Consider the following 19337-nt stretch of genomic DNA (forward strand, 5'->3'; position numbering starts at 1 on the left):
AATATTAATCTTGGCAGGATGAGGATATGTAACACACATTTGAACGCCTAATTAGAAACCTCTCTGGCTGCAGCAAAACACCACGTAGTTTAGCATCTACCTATGTCCTAGCAAAAAGAACCTCTTTCTCTAAAATATTTAACTGAATAAATATTAATCTCATCATTGAAAATTCAGCAGAGTGAGAAGATTTTAGAGGGATATTTTTATGTTAAGGGAACAGGCATTTGGGAATACCTACCTACCTGAATTTCACAAATCTGACATTAAATTGCACCCATATAGCACTTCATGTAAGTGTCACACGCGACTCCATCACATAAGTAATAACCAAATGCAAAATAATTTTGGAGCAATCTAGAGGTGTAGATAGGGAGCTTCAGCTCATCAGGCACACAGCCCTTTGCTGCAAGTAGCAAGATGGAGAGATCTAAAGATTTCCACTTCACATGGAAATATTATCCACGAATAATTCATTTTTTTCCCCACCGGTCACGTTGTGCTGGAAGCGGCTGTCACAGGTGGCGAGGGGCAAAGCCGAGCTCCCGAGCTCATCTTTTCCAGAAGCAAGGAAGGGCGTGAGGAGCAGCCCCTGGTGGGTTTGAGCGCGCCAAGGATCAGACAGGCACGAGGACGCCGGTGGCACAGATGTGGGAAAAACACCCAGAGAGGGAAAAAACACAGTGCAGGGAGACGAGCACGGAGGATTTTCTGTACTTTGAGGAAGAAGCAGGGCACACAGCCGTGCAGAGAGGCGGATCCAGCATCACCACTTCCTTAAAGGTAGCTGTAGCTTTCAGGGGGATGGACAGCACTGAGGGGATGAACTTTCCAGGCTGACAGTGGATTCCTTAATGCCCCTGTTTCTCTCAGAAATCCGTCCAAAGCCAAGTCATCCCATGGAAAAGAGCATCAGGCTGCTGAAACACGCACGGAACATCTACCGCCTTTCTCCACCTCCTACCTCAGGTGCAATGTAGTCCGGAGTGCCGCAGAAGGTCTTGGTAGTCACCCCGTCCCAGATGTTCTCCTTGCACATGCCGAAGTCTGCGATCTTTATGTGCCCCTCGCTATCCAGCATCACGTTGTCCAGCTTCAGGTCCCTACAAAGAGAAAGCAAAGCAATGCCACAAATGACCGCACGTGAAGCCACCCCCAGCAAAGAGACAAATCTCCCGACTCCAGGAGCTCTCCGGCGAGCGAGCTCTGGCTTCGTCTCACACCCAGACTCTTTGTAGGATAACGTTTGGGGAAAGGAGTACAAATAAGTCAGAGATCTGTCAGGATGAAGTGTTTATTTTACTTTTAACCCCCAGGAACACCATGCTGGGGAAACCGCTTTTAGGCATACAACAGAAAACTCTCTCATCTAGCAGGGAGACGGGTTTAATTGATTATTTTTTTTGCTCCTATGAAAATCGGGTGAAAATCAAAGCTCACCAGCAATGAAGAAGTACCTGCTCAGCAGAAGGCCCTGCATCACCTGTGCTACGCTGCCCCATGAAAATAGAAATCAACCGTCTTTCCCTCTGATCCACATCCGCAGAGTATCTGTTAGTTATATCCAAACCCTGCAGGAATTTTGCTCTTTAGCACAAACTGTGGAGACAGTTTCAGCTGTAGAGCTCCCGGTCTGACTCCCAGCCCTGACCAGTCCCTCCAGAGGTGGGTGCTCCAGCCTGAAGGACAGTTTTGGAGCAAACACTCAGTATTTCGGGTGCAAATTATATATTATCGGCCATGTAATTGCCACGCAGTTCTGTGATTCTGGGCCATTCCTGGCTTACGTTCTCTACAGTAACGCATTACTCGGAGGTCTCCATTTCAATATCGGAGCATGCCTGCAAGACTTCCTTTGCCTGAGGGCGACATTAGGTGACAAGGCAGGTGACAGAGCGGCACACGGGTGGCAGGCAGAAGCTGTGCCCAGCTCGCCCATCGGCCAGGTCTCCGCAGCTCTGCCCGGCTGCACGCCGCTGGTCTGCTGGTGAAGAGCAAAGGGGCACGTGGCACGGCTCGGAGCTGGCAGGAAGGGCACACGGTGTCTGTGTCACCCTCTTTTTAGAGACCCCCGGCTGGAACCCCCCGCAGGGAAGAGCCTGCTCAGCAGAGCCGTGGGGCTGCACGGTGCAGGAGGCTTAACTCTGTCAAGTAAGAGCCCAGTAAAAGGAACAGCATAATTTACTACAGCTTGCTGGTTTTTAAGACTGTTTTTTCCAATTATTGTGTCAGTGCTTAGAACCCTGACGGGCCAAAGGGAGACGGACACGAGCCTGGATTCGGATTCGGAGGAAGGAAGGAAGAAGGGGCACTGGGGACCGGCAGACCTAGAATCTCTCTGTAGCGGCTGATGGCAAAAAACATCCCTTGTGTCAGGTTTGCTCCACTTCTTTCATCTTTGGAACAGGCTTCAGCTTCTCATAACTTCAGTAGCACAGCTGGCATTTCTTTTTGCAAAGCGCTTAATGGTATCTGACACTCATTAGGATGCTCTGCTCTACCTTGGGCTCTGAGAATACTCCCGAGCGGGGAAGAGCAGTGGTACACAAGTTTCAGCGCTTATCCAGCAGCCTCAGAGTCCGGTCCGGCACTGGCAATAACCTGGCTAACTCTGGATGCTACAGTTATATTGTGAATGGAAAAGAAGTTATAACGTCTGAACCAGAAGTGACAGACTTGCACTGCAGATCTCAGAACAAGCCATTCATAAGCACTTACTCTAGTGGTAATGGTAAGAAAATAGTGCCCTGCGGCAAAGTACGTGGCTCGGAACTGGTCCATGCTGCCAGCGAGCATTTGTGTCGTACGGCGAGAAACGCATGAAACAGAGGCAAGAGAGAAACCAAAGCTGCCTTCCTCTAAAATGGGGACAAAGACAAGAACCTCCTCAAAAACCAGTGACACGAGAGAGTTCATGGAGTCTCCTTCTCCGGAGATATCCAAAACCCGCCTGGATGCGTTCCTGTCCAACCTGCTCTGGGTGAGCCTGCTTTGGCAGGGGGTTGGGCCAGATGACCTCCGAAGGTCCCTTCCAACCCCTGCCATTCTGTGATTCTGTGACACTACGAGGCCCCCAGCCCCGTTTCGGGTGTGCACACCCGGCAGGCAGCTGCCGGAGCCCACGCGTGGCACTAGCAGGGGGCAGAGCCCTGCCGAGCATCGCGGTCCTTACATTGCTCCGGCTGGAGTTCTCCGGAGAAGAGTGGAAGGAGGAACTTGCTCACCTACCGATAAATGATGCCTTTGCTCTGCAGGAAGAAGAGGCCGATGGCTATTTCTGCCGCGTAGAATCTGAAACGAAAGATTTAAAGCGAAGACTGATAATTAAACGAGATGAATCAAAATGAAAACCTTTCAAATCCAATCGCTCTAAAGGAAACGCGTTGGGCGTACATGACCAAAGGATAACGACAGCCACAACATAAAAATACCAGACAAGTATCACACGAGAATGGCACAACCCGCCCTCTGCTCGTATCGGGCAGGGATGCGATCCGGTTGCTGTGGGCTAGCAGGGGGCTGTCACTTCTTGTTACGCAAATTCTCATTAAGCGGGAGCTGGGATCTATGGCTGTTCGTTACTGTGCGCCGGCAATGCGGCTTGAAAAGTTATCTGTCATCTCGGGGAGGCCAGGGAGATAACATGCACTGCCACCGCTTCCTTTAAAGAATATTCTAGGTCTCCGAGGACTCTGGCAGAGCGCAAAACACCAGTTCAAACCCACCCAGGCTCTGCTCACTCTTTGTGTTTTTTATTTAAGCATATGAAGGCTTTCACAACCACATTCTGCTCTGTCCAGATTAAGGAGCACAGGAGCCAAAAGCCACCCGTTAACGCTCGGGTTGGCAACCCCAGCAGAGGAGCCAAAGACCCAACGTCCCTTTTACACCCTGGGGATGGGCCCGGGGCAGAACAGAGACGCGCTGGCGGCACAGCGGCTGGGAGCTTACCAGCTGCTGCCGGTGTCTCCCAGGAAGCCTCCGAAACTTTCTGCCTGCTGCTTTTATGAAGGTCGATTATTTACCTATCGATCAACATGTGCAGTATCCCAAAGAAGAGCTGGAGGCACCAGCATCCTTGGCACCAGGCAAAGAATCATCCTGCATTTTCCGATTCCTGCTGGCCTTCCTTTCCCCTCCCTTTCTGCCCAGGACTGGCACCACGAAAGCCTGTGGCTTGGACTATACCTCCAGCTATACGACAAAGGTACATCAAATACCTACCCTGAAGGTGCCATACTAGGGCTACTGAACTTACACAGCATGCGGCTCTTTAAACCTCCCAACCTGCTGGATCTGGTACATTAAGTCCCCACCATTCACGTATTCCATCACAAAATACAAGCGATCCTAAAGAAAAAAAAAAAGCAAACAATTAGCAGCAGAATTATTAGAGCAGGGAGCCGCAGGGGTCAGAAATAAGGACCAAGGCAACTGGCAGCTCCAGCCTATATTTTTCATGGCAATACAATTATCATCCCCCAAGGGGTGCAGGTGGAGCTCGTGTTTATATGGAGTCCATAAGACAGATATAGTAATTCCTTTGAAACACTCTGGACTTAAGCTCTGCACCTTTGCAGACAGATCCCAGGGAGAAGGCAAGTGGAGGAATAAAAAGAGGTTTTTCACTTCGCATTAATAAAATTTGCTCTCCTTCCTCACTGAGCCCATTTCGCAGGGTGTTTGATCCGACACCTCCTTGCTGGTATTTCCCCAGGCACCGCAGGGCTCCAGCGAAGAGACACACAAGGGAGGTGAGCGGTTCCTTTGGGGACCAGCCTCCGTGCGCAGGCAATGACCGGTACGACTTGGCCAAGCACCAGGAGGGACGTGCGACGTTCCCAGCTCACCAGTCTCACCCTCTCCCCGGGAGCAGCCTGCGGCAGTGCCGGGGATACACATGCCCCCAGGGCACCCAGCAGCCCCCTGCCAAGCCGGGGATGCAGGAGGAGGCTGCATCCCTTCTCCTCGCTCCTCCCAGCCCGGTCTGAGGGTGCACTTAATGTTCACACATGGTTAATTAATTAAGAAATTGTTAAGAGTAGAACAAACAGGTCATTCAGTGACTTTGAATCAATTAAAACACTTGCTAGTAGGTGCAATCACAGCCACCTACAAGCACACACTGACTTTGCCTCTAATGTGTAAAACACACTTTGCTTTCATTAATTAAGACTCTCCAGATTAAAGCACCCCAGTATGGCAGCCACATAGGTGTGGACCTAAGAAATTCCCAAGTAAGCTTCTGAAGCGATGTGTATTTCTCTGGCCCACGCTGTCCCCGGGGACACCACACCACACCAGCGACACCTTTACCCTGGGGAATCCGTGCCCTTGAAATGCCACTTTCCTCTGATGTTGCACAGCGCTTTTTTTAATGGGAAATGGCTGTGAAGAAAATTGGGCAAGACTGCCAAAACCCACCAACCTAGACCGTTTCTCGGGGAGGGAGAGACCACCGGAGTGCACGCAGGAGAGGGACACAGACTGCCATCCGAGTGGGTCCCCCCTGCCAGCAGACATCCGTGCTCCGACCTGTTGGTTATGGATGGGAACAGCAAAGACCCGCGTGACACCAGCCCTCAGTCACCCTTCTTATGACCAGCACTTTTCTACAGCCTTCACAAACCAGTTGTGGGCCCTCGACACGTGGGAGCCCAAAGACACCCCCGGGCTCACCCCAGCCCTCGGCCATGAAAGAAAAGACACAAAGGCTGGAGCTTCGTGAGGGCTTCAGGTGCGCAGTATTGCATAATAATTCATAATATTGCCCATTCTTCATTTCCTCCTTAAATAAATCTTGCCTTGCTTTTAAGATAGTAAGGACCAGGAGGCCAGAAGATATGCAAATGTGAGCATTACCATAATAAGGGCTACGGAGTAATTTGGGTAATCAGCTCCTCCACCCCAGGAGCAGCACAGCGCACCCTGACAGCGGGGCGGCCTCAAAGGTAACTAAATACAGTACTGAAGGGGCAATCAGGCTATGTAAAACATGTGGCACTGGTGGCATAGAAAAGAGATTTCGGCTTATCAGATGACTGATGGCATGACTAGATGGATAGATGAGGGGAGGGCGGTAGATGTGGTCTACCTTGACTTAAGCAAGGCGTTTGACACGGTCTCCCACAGCATCCTCATAGGGAAGCTTAGGAAGTGTGGGTTAGATGAATGGACAGTGGGGTGGATAGAAAACTGGTTGAAAGATAGAGCTCAGAGGGTTGTGATTAGGGGCACAGAGTCTAGTTGGAGACCAGTGACGAGTGGTGTTCCCCAGGGGTCAGTACTGGGTCCAGTCCTGTTCAACATATTCATCAATGACCTGGATGAGGGGATAGAGTGCACCCTCAGCAAGTTTGCTGATGACACCAAGCTGGGTGGGGTGGCTGACACACCGGAAGGCTGTGCCGCCATACAGAGAGACCTGGACAGGTTGGAGATCTGGGCAGAGAGAAACCTTATGAAATTCAACAAGGGCAAGTGTAGGGTGCTGCACCTGGGGAGGAACAACCCCATGCACCAGTACAGGTTGGGTGCTGACCTGCTGGAGAGCAGCTCTGTGGAAAGAGACCTGGGAGTCCTGGTGGACAACAGGATGACCATGAGTCAGCAATGTGCCCTTGTGGCCAAGAAGGCCAATGGCATCCTGGGGTGCATCAAGAGGAGCGTGGCCAGCAGGTCAAGGGAGGTCATCCTCCCCCTCTACTCTGCCTTGGTGAGACCGCACCTGGAGTACTGTGTCCAGTTCTGGGCTCCCCGGTTCAAGAGGGACAGGGAACTGCTGGAAAGGGTGCAGCGGAGGGCTACGAGGATGATTAGGGGACTGGAACACCTCTCTTATGAGGAAAGGCTGAGGGATTTGGGTCTCTTCAGTCTGGAAAAAAGACGTCTGAGGGGTGACCTTATCAACGCTTATAAATACTTAAAGGGTGGGTGTCAGGACGATGGGGCGAGGCTCTTTTCAGTGGTGCCCGGGGACAGGACAAGAGGCAATGGGCACAAACTGGAACATAGGAAGTTCCACCTAAACATGAGGAGGAACTTCTTTACCCTGAGGGTGGCAGAGCACTGGAACAGGCTGCCCAGAGAGGTGGTGGAGTCTCCATCTCTGGAGACATTCAAAACCCACCTGGACGTGTTCCTGTGTAACCTGCTCTAGGTGACCCTGCTCTGGCAGGGGGGTTGGACTAGATGATCTCCAGAGGTCCCTTCCAACCCTATGATTCTATGATTCTATGATTCTATGATTCTATGATTCTATGACTGGGAATTTCAGAGCACACCCCTCTGTAAACGACTGCCGCTGCCAAGGCGTCAGTCCAGTTCAGCAGTAACGCGCGGGGCAGGCAAAGTCACCTTCAGCAGCCACCGTCACACTACTCGTCCCGTGACAGCCACTGGAAAGCAAAGCAATATCGTGCTCGTTTGCAGCTGTTTCCTAAATATATCGATCAACTTCAAGAAGGAAGAATATTAAAAAGACGGTCTCTTGAAACAGCCAGCTGAGCTCTAAAAGCAGGATTGGAGCTTTCCTCATTTGGGTGGGGAAGAGAATGCTGGTGCTTCAGAGAAAAAAAAAATGTCACGAATAAAGCAGCAGATGGCTGGCCAGCCTACAGGCTGGAAGAGAGGGATGGATACGGAAAGCTGTCCTGGTTCCTGTCTATGGTAGAAAAGGACCGGGTCTGTCCAAGTCTGGAGCATCCAAACTCACTGAGCAACAGCAAGTCACAGATCTGGAAATACCCCCTGCAGAGGCTTGCATGGAGCTGGTAAAACACGCACGCCCTTCCTCGGGCAGCCGAGGCCCAGCTCCCAGGGCTCCTTCCAACGCCTGCCGCCTTCTAATTAACCACTCATTTGGTCCACCTCCTGCCTGAATCCCCACTGTGAACGAGAGTGGAAGCCAGGACGACAGCCGAGTTCCCCATCCACCCGTTATTTACCATTTCTCACTGTCACTGTCGCTCCCCCAGAGGGAAGGGAGGTCACGGCTCACCTGGGGACACCTGGGGACACCCGGGGACACCTGGCTCACCCCCCATCCCGGGAGCCCAGGCTCTGACCCAGGCTCTTTTTGAGGCAGAGCACCCCAAGATCCCTCAGCTGCACCAGCACGGGGTTTCTCGTCCTTCAGACCCAGGTAGAAGCGCTCTCATTCCTCATCCTCACTTACTCTTTTAAAATGCAGATTTTGGGCTTTTCTCTCTCCCACCAGTGGCTGAACTAAGAGCCCCGGCTGAGAAGTGTGCTCCGGACTGGGCTTCCAGAAATCAAAGTGCTTTGTGCCAGCCTTTGATAATACACCCTGCTATACATTTTGATTACATTACAAATACGATTACTATTAAGCTACTATAGGTCTGCCAGGAATAATCCCGCGCTGACTCACTTCAGATGCCAGAGAGATGCTGTGTGAAATAGCTTCTCCTGCCACATTTTGATTACTGCGCTGCAAAGCCGGTCCGCCGGCTTTAAATACACTGAATGTGTTTGGTAAATGAAATTTCTGGGATAATATTAAAATGTAATCCTCCTGGATAGCATTGTCATCGTTCTAAAGGACTCTGCTGATTCCCTCTCCCTGCTCCCGCTGACACGTACCTGGACATTTTCATTCACAGGTTGCTCGACGGCTGGGCAGAGATTGCTTTAAATGTCCCCTTGTCCCCTTCCCCGCTTCTGATTTCCACAAACTCAATTGCGTGCCCCTTTCAAACTGAATTTCCTGCGGTTTGTATTGGGTTTCACTCTCTTACTCAGGTTTTTGAGAAAAAGCGCAGCACTTCGCGATCGAATCATAACGGACATCAGGGGCTTGGGGGGGGGCAGGCACCGGAGGGGCTGGGATATCACGCCTAACGCCATCAGCAGCTCCCTGATGAAAAAAAACCTCGGGGGTGCAGATATTGTACATCGCCGCCTCCGGTTTAACACACACACGTTTTGTTCGTGGAGGCACTTCTGCAAGCAAATTAGACGAGCTGTGACGCTGCCAAGGCAGAAAATACATGGCTGCTTTTGCAAGTGTAAGTGATGTATACCCAGAAAAGAAACGTGAATAAAAGCAAAGGCATGTTTTAGAGAAGCTACAGTACGTGACCAGGGCAGAAGTCCCTACAGCTCTGCCCACACGGCTCCCAGGCGCCCTGCAGCCCCGCAGAAAGGCACAGATAACTGTGACAATGGGTCTCTTGAAGAGGGTTTCTGCCCACAAACTCACCACTGAAACCCAGTGACTGTCCCCTCCGCCCTTTGCCCAGGGACAGGCTGCGGCACCGGCACTTACCATCGTCTGAAAGCAGGAGTGGAGCTGGGTCAGGAACGGAGGCTTCCCGGAGAGAGCCAGGACGCGTTTTTCAACCATCGTGCACTCGACGTCATCGTCCTGGATAACGACGTCCTTCTTCAAGATCTTAACGGCGTAGAGCTCGTCCGTGCCCTTCCTCTCCGCCAGCATCACCTGCACGAGGGAGAGGACACGCGCAGGATGAAGGAAAACGTGGATCTGCAGTGATTCTAGGTTGCCACAGCCAACAGTTAAAAATAATGGCTTGCTTATTGTCCTGCGGCTCCCTTTATAACCCTGAAAAGAGATTTAGGTGCCAAATGATGCAGAAAGCTACCAGGGCTATTTCCAAAAGTATTTAGGAACCCTAAATCTAACAAGTAACGTATCTACTTCCTCGCCACCTAATCACCTCGAGGAACCCAGCCCGAAGGGTTTGCCAATGTCTGAGCCACAGATCACCTTTCACCACCTTTTCTTCCCAAGTTTGGCTCCGGTTCGGCACCCTCGGGGTGCAAGCACCATTGGGGGAAGGCGTCAAGAGTTCGAACGCAGAGTCCATCAAATTATGAAGTGGTAAAAACTTAGAAGTGGAAAAGAGTCAGTATCTAGCCAATAATAAGAAAAAACAGCAAGATTTTCTCCGCCTTACACACCCTCCCGCCCCGCAATGTGCACAGTGATCAAAACCCAATTACGTGCCGGTCCATCACTCAGCCAAAGCCCCTCTCATCCAGAAGAATCCACCCAACCTCCCATTTTAAACGAGTTTCTCCCATTTGCAAGTTTATTTATTACAAGAAACGGGATGCACTGCTTCTGCTGGTGCAAATTTCCCTCATTAATCCCACCAGCCCCAGTGAGGATCCCCAGGCCGCTCCACCACGCTCCATCAGTGTGAGCCGCTCCTCGGGCTGCCAGCAAAATAAACGGACTCTGAAAGCACACTTTGCTTCCCGTTTTCCCTCCTCGCACTCTCTCATCATGTTAGATTCGAGCGCTCAGTGGAAACGAATAGCTTTCCATTTGAAAGAGTCTGCAGAAATGCTCCAGTCACATCAGGAACAGCAGTTCGGATGTTTTGAAAATAAATTACGAGAAGTCAACATCAATAGGGCGGAACTGCAATGCACTTCGGACTGCAGCAGATTGGCAGAGGGAACGCGAGCGGGTCTCAGATGACTTTTGAGACACTCAGGAGAGCAGGATTAACCCTCCTGTCAGCCCCAGGCAGACGACACAGCGCTGGAGCCCCGCGCTCCCCATCACAGCCTGCCCGGCGCCCTGCAGAGCCCCGAGACTCCCCGGGGCGCCACAGCTGGGGCAGAGCAGCCCTCTCTGGGGTCTGGGGACAGGGCAGCAGCCTGCCAGCCCCGGGGCAGCAAGGCAGGGGACACAGCGCGAGGACTGGGGACACGGCAGGGGACACAGCGCGAGGACTGGGGACAAGGCAGGGGACAGAGCGCGAGGACTGGGGACACGGCAGGGGACACAGCCCGAGGATTGGGAATAAGGCAGGGGACACAGCCCGAGGACTAGGGACATGGCAGGGGACACAGCGCGAGGACTGGGGACACGGCAGGGGACACAGCCCGAGGACTGGGGACATGGCAGGGTACACAGCGCGAGGACTAGGGACAAGGCAGGGGACACAGCGCGAGGACTGGGAACAAGGCAGGGGACACAGCGCAAGGACTGGGGACAAGGCAGGGGACGCAGCCCGAGGACTGGGGACAAGGCAGGGGACACAGCCCGAGGACTAGGGACACGGCAGGGGATGCAGCCCGAGGACCGAGGTCCTTGTTGCCCACCCACTTGTTCGAGTGAAAACAGCAGTGCAAGAGGAAAAGTGCTTTTGGAAAGCGTGTGGCTCTGGCTCGTTGCGGGCGCTTGGCCGCGGCCCTGGAGAGGCTGGCTGTCCTTGACACGCTGCTCGTCAGGATTAGCTGGGAAAGGCATTGGGGCTCCTCCGTGCCAAGTGCTTTGGAGAAGCCACTGACATTTACATTTTCATCAGCGGGGCCGGGATCGCAGCGGCCACACGCCGCACTCACCCCTCGGCAGGGCTACAAAGCAGAGCGACAGCGCGCCGGCGACTTCAGTAACTGATTTATTTACTCGCTGATGTTTGAGGAAAGCTCGGCGCGCTGCTGTGACGCAGCCCAGCACGGCACAGCAACTGGGACCAGGTTTGCGCTTCATCCTTTCCAGCTCCCTGGCGTGTCTCGCAAGAGCCCTTCGCACCGAACGGAGGAGCTGGGCTGGCAGGAGCGACACGGGCAGGGACAGCCCGGTGCAGCCGCGGGACGGGGTGGCACCTCTGCCCTCCCTCGCCATTTGGCACAAACTGAACCCTTTCAGTTCCCTGCCTCCATTCGCCTTCACTGTTTTTACAGGGGGTTAAGATTTACGAGTCGCCGTGCCCAGGGGCTAAAATACAGGGCTGGTTTTTAAGTGATAAAAGCAGATGGGCTTCAGCAGTTCAAAACTGGTGGAAAAGCGACCACTCCAAGAACAGAGTTTGTGGGAAGACGAAGCCTGTTACCCGGGAATAAGCGGTTTATATGCAGTATCAATTACATACAGACCTGCCTCGCTATCCATAACCGTTGCAGAGAAGAAGGATCTAAACCAGGGAATCTGAGCCCGGCATCTGCTACTGCCCCAAAGGGACCGTGCCAGGGAGGGGGAGGCAGCAGGAGCCCCCTTCAGAGTCAGAGGGATGGCAGTGCCAGGCAGGGCTCGGGAAGCATCCTGGTGCTTCTCCAGACATTTTGCAGGGGAGAGTGGGCTGTTGGTGGAGCGTGTTTGGGGATAAACACCCCAGGAGACTTCCCAGGGGGTAGACGCAGATGGAATGTAAAGGTAAAAACCAGCTGCTGGCAAAGGGGGTTCGGCTGTATTAAACGACACCGCAGGGGAGCCAAACTCCGCCACGGCAACGGGAGCCTGTCCCGCATGGGAGGGAACCCCAGAGAGAGCGCGGTGGGTGCCACCAAGATGTCAGTGGGTGATTCCAACCCGACCAGGGACGCGGCTACCACCACCCCAGCGCGCTGGGTCCCTGCGGCGAGAGGCAGAGCTTGGCTGCTGTACCACATTAAATGCAAAAAACCGCTCTCGAGCATACACGGACTGTAAATGTTTCGTGCAGTAGTGTCCCGGGGACACGGCAATCCCGAACCACGGCTGAGCCAACCAGCCCTGCTTTACTGAAACCTAAGAAGCAAAAGGACTTTGCAGCTGCCTAAAAATCATCTGCGCGACGCCCTCAGCGGAGAGGCCGAGCGGGAGAGCGTGTGGCTGGGGGAGCGCAGAGGGATGCTGCCACGTCACTACATTGCCTTCTCACATCTGGGCTGGCGGAGCGAGCAGCTCCAGAAGTGCGCATCCCGACTAATGCCGGGCAGGATGCTTGTAATCACTGCGAATTTGCATATGCAGAAGAGACTGCAGGCTCTGGTCTGCGGCCAATTGAGAAAATACCTTCTGCACCCTGAGTGACAGGCATGAAGCCTGCACAAGCGCTCGCAGACTTGGCCTGTTCCCCAAGCAGGAGACAGGGTCGATCGCATCCTTGAGGGGGACGTTATGTGACCGTCCTCGACGCCGTCTCCCTCCGACCATGCCCGCGGCAGCTCGGCGGTGCGGTGCCAGCGCGGTGCCAATGCGACAGCTTGTGGTGCGGGGCCACAGCCCGTCCAGCTGAGCCTGCTCCCAGCTCGCTGCTCTCGGTGTGCCAGGGGCTGGCGGAGGGCTGGCTCCAGCACGCTGGCATGGCAGTTCCTATGGTGACTGCTCCTGAAATCTCAGGAGAAGGACAGCCACCCGATGAGCAGGCTTCAGCAGAGCCTGATAATGATAAAGAAAAAAAATTGGGACCCACTGCATCGTAAACACAAAAGGATTCAAACACACGAACGCACCCGGCGCAGTTTGGAAACACTCTGAACAAGATGCACGTTGGTGAAGGAGGGAGAGGACACCCAAAGCTCACCACGCGCCCAGGGGCTACAGCGCAGCTCTGCAAGTCCAAGACACCGAGTCCCTGCCCGAATGCACCAACCGCCAGCCCCTCTGCCACGTTTCATACCAAGAGAGGAGAGAAAAGCATTTTACAGCTTGAAGATTATCATGGGACACGAAAATCGTCTCCCATCACACTCTAATCCAAAACTGCAGAGGCAAAAGAATCAGCCCCACTCAGAAAAACACCATAAAACCCCCAGAAAAGATTGACAGCTTGATAGCATGACAGATTGATTAGCTGCAAAAATATGAGCAAGCCACATAATTTAACTTTCCTCTATTTATATTACAGCGAAGCAAACGCAGGGTGGGCTGTGCCAAGCGCTGCCTTCTTCAGTCAGGAACATCTCCCCTCCCCGTGCCAGCCCAGCGGGGGACTGCCACCAGTTACAGCTCCCGGCAGCTCCTACGGACCCCCCGGCCACGAAGCCCCGAGGCCACCAAGGAGCACGGAGGGTCACCCTGCGCCCTGGGGCTGAACACGCCGAGCCGGGACCACGCGCACCCGAGCCCCTGTCTCTGAGCTATTTTCCAAACCAGAGCTATTTTCCATCGCCTAAACCTCGACGCCTGGCTCTGTGGGGACCTCCATCTGCCAGCTCACTCTCTGGAAAGTAAACTGCCTTCTTTTTTTTTTTTAAATTTTTTTTTTTTTTGGTGCAGAAAAAGCTGATATTTTACTTGATTTATTCCTGTAATATAGAGTATTTGTTTGGGAATGCTCCAGCATAATAACTGGAGATATTCTGATGCTGGATGTAGAGAAAGCAAGTTTATTAAACTCCATCGAGGCCAACACATAGGTACTCCCGACCCTGGACGGCCACAGTGGCGGAGAGAGAAAGATACTAAGCCGTAAATCTAAGCTATTGATGCCAAAGGGTTAATGAGCTTATTCCCAAGACAAAGACTCACTAAAACAGTGTGATTATACTCCAAGAGCTCTCACAGCCTGAACGGCAGCAGCAGGGGCTGGGAGGGGGGAGGCTGGCAGCTCACAGCCAAGCACGGGAGCAGGCGGTGCCAGCCTTGGGGAAGGATGTCGGCCACGGAGCACCGGCTGCTGGGCACGCCAAGGGCAGGGAACCTGCTGTGCACCTCTGCCCAGCTCCTGCCTCTCCTTTGCTCCAGAAGAGGCCACGAAGATGCTCCAAGGGCTGGAGCCGACTGAGAGAGTTGGGGGGGTTCAGCCTGGAGAAGAGAAGGCTCCAGGGAGACCTTAGAGCCCCTTCTATCCCTAAAGGGGCTACAGGAAGGATGGGAAGGGACTCGTTATCAGGGAGTGGAGCCATAGGACAAGGGGTAACAGTTTTAAACTGGAAGAGGGGAGATTTAGATTAGATATTAGGAAGAAATTTACTCTGAGTGGTGAAACGCTGGCCCAGGTTGCCCAGAGAGGTGGGAGATGCCCCATCCCTGGAAACATTCCAGGTCAGGCTGGACGGGGCTCTGAGCAACTTGATCTAACTGGAGATGTCCCTGCTCATTGCAGGAGGGTTGGACTAGATGGCCTTTAAAGGTCCCTTCCACCCCAACACATTCCATGATTCTACGAAACATCTGTCACCGCCGTGTGCGTGTACAACAAGCAGGTAGCAAAGCCTCCCGTACAGCAGGGCCCTGCGGCCGGGTACCCTCCGCCCTGCCATCTGGGTGTCCCCGTGCCACCCGGGTGTCCCCGCGCCGGCGGGACGGGCAGCGGGACGGCGGGGAGGCAGGAGGGGACCCGGGGGAGCGCTCCCCAGCCAGGCGCAGGCACACGTGAGGGTGAGGCTGCATCCAACCGTAGGAACCAACATGCTGTTTTAATAAGCACTAATTAGCATATTTATAACATTCTGTTCCAGGGAACAGTTTCTGTCACACATTCCCTTATATAAGCCATGATGCCGACTGAAGAGTTTGCTAATGTTTCTCAAATTAAAAGGAGGAAGGGTGGGGGGGTGGGGAATCACAACTACAGTTTCCAGATGCCAGGCATAGACTTTAAAAGGGATTAGGTGTTGGGAGGGAGAGAAAAAGGGGTAAAAACGATGCAGAAACGGGAATATGTATGTATTACTGAGCGAGAGCAGCACGGGTACAATGCATGGAGCTTTTCTGCTCCCCCGGGGCTGCCAACCTGCAGCAAAGATGCAAAACGCAGAGCAACGGCAGCATCGCCGGCAGGGGAACTGCAGGCTGCTGCTCTGGATGCTGGGGACCATCAGGAACTCCCCGTTCTCCTCCTGTCACAGACGCTTCAGTGGATCTCTAAGCTCTCCACCTCCAGAAAGGGAGCAAACACCCATCTAGAGAGGCTGGGACCTCCCAGAGCTCGAATGCCAGCAGCAAAAGTCTGGAGGAGGGAACGGGTACCAGCTGTGGAAGGCAGGTTCACTCCTTCTGCTCAGCAAGCGATGGGTGAGCATCGCTCCCCTGGTGTTCTCTCCTTGCCTCCGCTGCCCGCCCAAGAGATGTGCCCAAAGGCAGAGCGATATTCCCTGCAATTACGGCAGCTCACTAATCAAGAGCAGCCTCAAGCCACCCGTCACGGCAGCAAACACAGCAACAGCAGCCCACCTTCCTGCCCGCTCCGGGCCGTGAAGCCCCAGCAGCCACCCGAGGACTGGAATTTCTAATGGCAATCATGACAAAGTTGGCAAGACCCCAAGAAAAATGAAGGTTCCAAGTCACATAATTACTAGAAGAATGAAATTCTGTTACCACTTATAACCGGTCTGGAAAGTTAATTAAAATGTTCACATATATTTGTAATTATTGGAGGAAAAAAAAATGGTCCAATAAAGAAGAGCTTTAAAGACACAGTATGCACCCTGCTTCCCAAAAAAGAGCATCTGATTTTTGTGATCTGATCAGACCCCTCAGATCTTCATCACTGTGACACAGCAGCCACACCGTCCAGAAGGGAGCTGACAAACTGGGCTCCCATTACCGTGACACCAGTGCTCCCAGTCAGAGCAAGGGCAGATCACACCGGAGTAGCCACAGGGCCGCGGCTCAGAAATACCACAAACGGGTGTTAAATGCAGAAAGCGCAAAGGAGTATGTTGTACCACACCTTCCCAAAGCTCCCTTTTCCCAGCACCATCAGGAAATTGAAATCCGAAAGTTTCATCCGATCTCTGCTCCCGTTGTTGTCAAATTTAGAAATGGCATTTGTTGTCTTCTCATCCGCAGCCTTGGACCCTGTTCCAATCTTGGCTCTCTGCAAAGAGATGGGATGGGGAGAAAAGAGAAAGAATTACTGAAAACGGTGTGGAGAAAGGTCGTTACAAAACCAGCCAGTGCTCCTGAAATCCCACGTTAATCAGCTCTTTTCCAGGTCAAACCCTACCCTGAGCTACGGGAACCTTTTCCATAAGGGTGACAAGGATGGCACCAAGAAGGACACTGCAGACGTCAGCAGCCCCAACACATCGTGCTGTGTGGCCGGTTCCCAGTTAATCTCTGCGACAGCAACTGGGAACCGCATCTGCCCATTACCCCGTCACCCCTCTCCCCACAGCCAATGTGCCCAGGGAGCTAACCCAAACGTCCTCTAGGTCATCTGACGTAGAAAACTGAGGGTTAAATAAGCTTTTTCTTCTCAGGGCTGACTTCTGTCTCTCACCTCGCCAGAAAAGGACAGGTGAATATAAACGTATTAAGGTAAAATACAGGATTTTTTATCCCGCTCCACCTCCCTTACTATCTGACATCGAAGAGCGTTGCACTCCCGTGCCAGTTCAGGCTGAACGTAGGAAGCTACAAATCCATTTTGAACAAACCGGAATAGAAAGCGCTCCTCCTGCATCCCCAAGCAATCGCGCAAGCTGCTGCGACCACAATTGCTTATTAAGGAGCCTGACAAAACCCCCACATTTTTAAACACAAAATCTCATCAGCAGCTCGGCACCTCCTCATTGGTCCAGGGGCTATCTAATTTGCCGAACCAGTTTGTAAAAAGCTATCTCACAATGTATTCGGTTTTAATTTTTAGAAATATGCGACAGTGTAAGGCTTGCACTGAGCTCAGTCTAGCATGAAATTCCATTAACCCGATTCCAGCAGTTCAATTTGGCTGCTGCTCGCAGCTCCTCCAGATAGGAGCCTCACAAGTAATCTCCCAGCCTTTGCTGCTGCTAATTGGTTCTCGCAAGGTTCTCCGTGCTGGTAAAATCCTCCATTCAAGGTCACCTGCAGCACCTACGAACACCTGAAAAACTCCTGCGCTGAAAACTAAAGGAATGGTCCCCCAGGATTGACAAACATCATCGTTGCTAACGCCGCTCTGCCCCAAGGAGGAGGCTGAAATCATCCAACAGCCACCGGGACCTGCTACTGCCGGAGACAGTACGCTACGCTCGCTTTCCCATGGGGAAAAGTGCATATGTTGAGAAGGAAATAAAGTCACCTCTCCCAAAGTATATCGGCTTTTTCCTCATTGTAATCTTCAGGCTTTTGCAACGTCCCCAAGAGAAGGGGATACCCAGCCTTGAGAGCATTGTACTTCCAACCAGCTCAGGGGACAAACAGCAGCGTCCTTGCCGGTTCGATGCTCGCCCCACCATGCGGTTCAGCGTGGCAATCACCAAAATCTTACCCAATCACCAAAATCTTACTTATCGTCATCCCCGGCGACAAGAGTGTGCAGCCTCGGGCACTCAACACTTGACCCTTCGCCATTCATGAAGCCAAAGCCTTTGCCTCTAGCTCTGGCGCCCACGGAAAGCTGCTCGTTGACCTTGGCCCAAAAGGGATCTAAACGCGCGCAACCGAGCAAGAGCAGCCTCTGCGTCTCCGCGAAGCCAGCCCTGTGTTGTGTAACTTTGCCTTCAGCAATCCTCACCCTATTGTATTTCAAAGCTATCTCCGCAAAGAAACGTGTACTTATCAGCAGGCAAAACAGTCATACTCTGTGAAAGCTTCCTAAATACTCTATCGCGGCTGAAAAACAATCTTGTCAGATCAGATTTGACACTAAATTAACCTCTGTGAAAACAAGCTGCAATAAAATTCAAGGGCAATATAATGCTTCTATTAAATGACACCCAAAAAGCACACCTCTGCGTTCCAGCCATTCCAGGTGAGCCCATGTACCTCCTCCCGCAGGCTGCAGCCCAGCAGCACCGGGGCTGGCCACGGGACTCCCTGAAATGCTGACCAAAGCCGGGGAAGGCTTTCCGTCCTGAGCAGAGCGGAAAAAAGCAACACAAAGAGGGGGAAGGAAGAGGATTTTCATTTGCCTCATCCCAGCATCACCAGCAGCGCCGGCAGACACCCCGGCGAGCAGCCAGCACCCGAGCGTGAGAGAGCCTTCAGGTCCCTACAGCTGCTCCCGAGCCGGTGTTTGAAGAGGGGCTGCTTCAGTCACAGTCGGTCTGGCACTTGACCTGAATCTGCAGCATCAGGGTACGTCCACAGGAGACAGGATGAGGATATAAACACAACGCGACCCCCCTGATAAAACAGGTTCGGCATGTGGCTTGGCCAAGAGGAGGAAAGGTCTTTCCAGAAAAGAGCCCAGAATAAGAGTTGGGGAGACTCGAGGACCGTCACCCCCAAGTGAAGTGTCTTGCTTTTGCAACTGAGTGTCTCTAATGTCTATCTCTGAGTACAGAAGTCCTTTAACCCCTTTTTAATACACTCCTGATGCTCACACAATCTCAAGACCTCTTTAAGTTTTACAACTGACGCGTGCCAAATACTGCTCACAACTTTTTTTTTTTTTTTTTTAAAAAAAAGCACTTGACCTTCGTTATCCAACTCCATTTGTCATAGTTAATTTACTACATCTGAATTTATGCAATAGCAGCTGACGTTCGCATCTATCAAGCTGTCCCAGCAAGCGGCTGATAAAGACTGAGCAGAATTGGCAGGCGATGTAGTGCAAGGCTTCACGCCGGGCTTTTGTCTCAGGACACTTTCTTGCCCAGCCCAGGACATGCCCGCTGCAGACAGGAGGCTGCAGGAAGCGCAGCAGCGGGACCTCGGCCAAGAACGGCACCGCAGGCTGCCAGGAAGGGACATGGCTCCA

General features: G+C 52.7%; 1 protein-coding gene across 2 annotated transcripts in view; it reads right to left on the bottom strand.

Moving 5' to 3' along the window:
* The window catches only part of PRKCB (protein kinase C beta), a 137556-nt gene that overhangs the window by 25926 nt on the left and 92293 nt on the right, over window positions 1-19337 (bottom strand). For both annotated transcript variants that reach the window (XM_063344486.1, XM_063344485.1), the window contains exons 9-13: window positions 16380-16526; window positions 9290-9463; window positions 4259-4350; window positions 3229-3291; window positions 965-1103 (exon numbers count right to left, since the gene is read on the bottom strand). In XM_063344486.1, coding sequence (XP_063200556.1) covers window positions 965-1103; window positions 3229-3291; window positions 4259-4350; window positions 9290-9463; window positions 16380-16526 — 615 coding nt within the window. The remainder of the gene's footprint in view (window positions 1-964; window positions 1104-3228; window positions 3292-4258; window positions 4351-9289; window positions 9464-16379; window positions 16527-19337) is intronic.

Source organism: Chroicocephalus ridibundus, chromosome 8 (assembly GCF_963924245.1).
Source record: "Chroicocephalus ridibundus chromosome 8, bChrRid1.1, whole genome shotgun sequence".
NCBI lineage: Eukaryota > Metazoa > Chordata > Aves > Charadriiformes > Laridae > Chroicocephalus > Chroicocephalus ridibundus.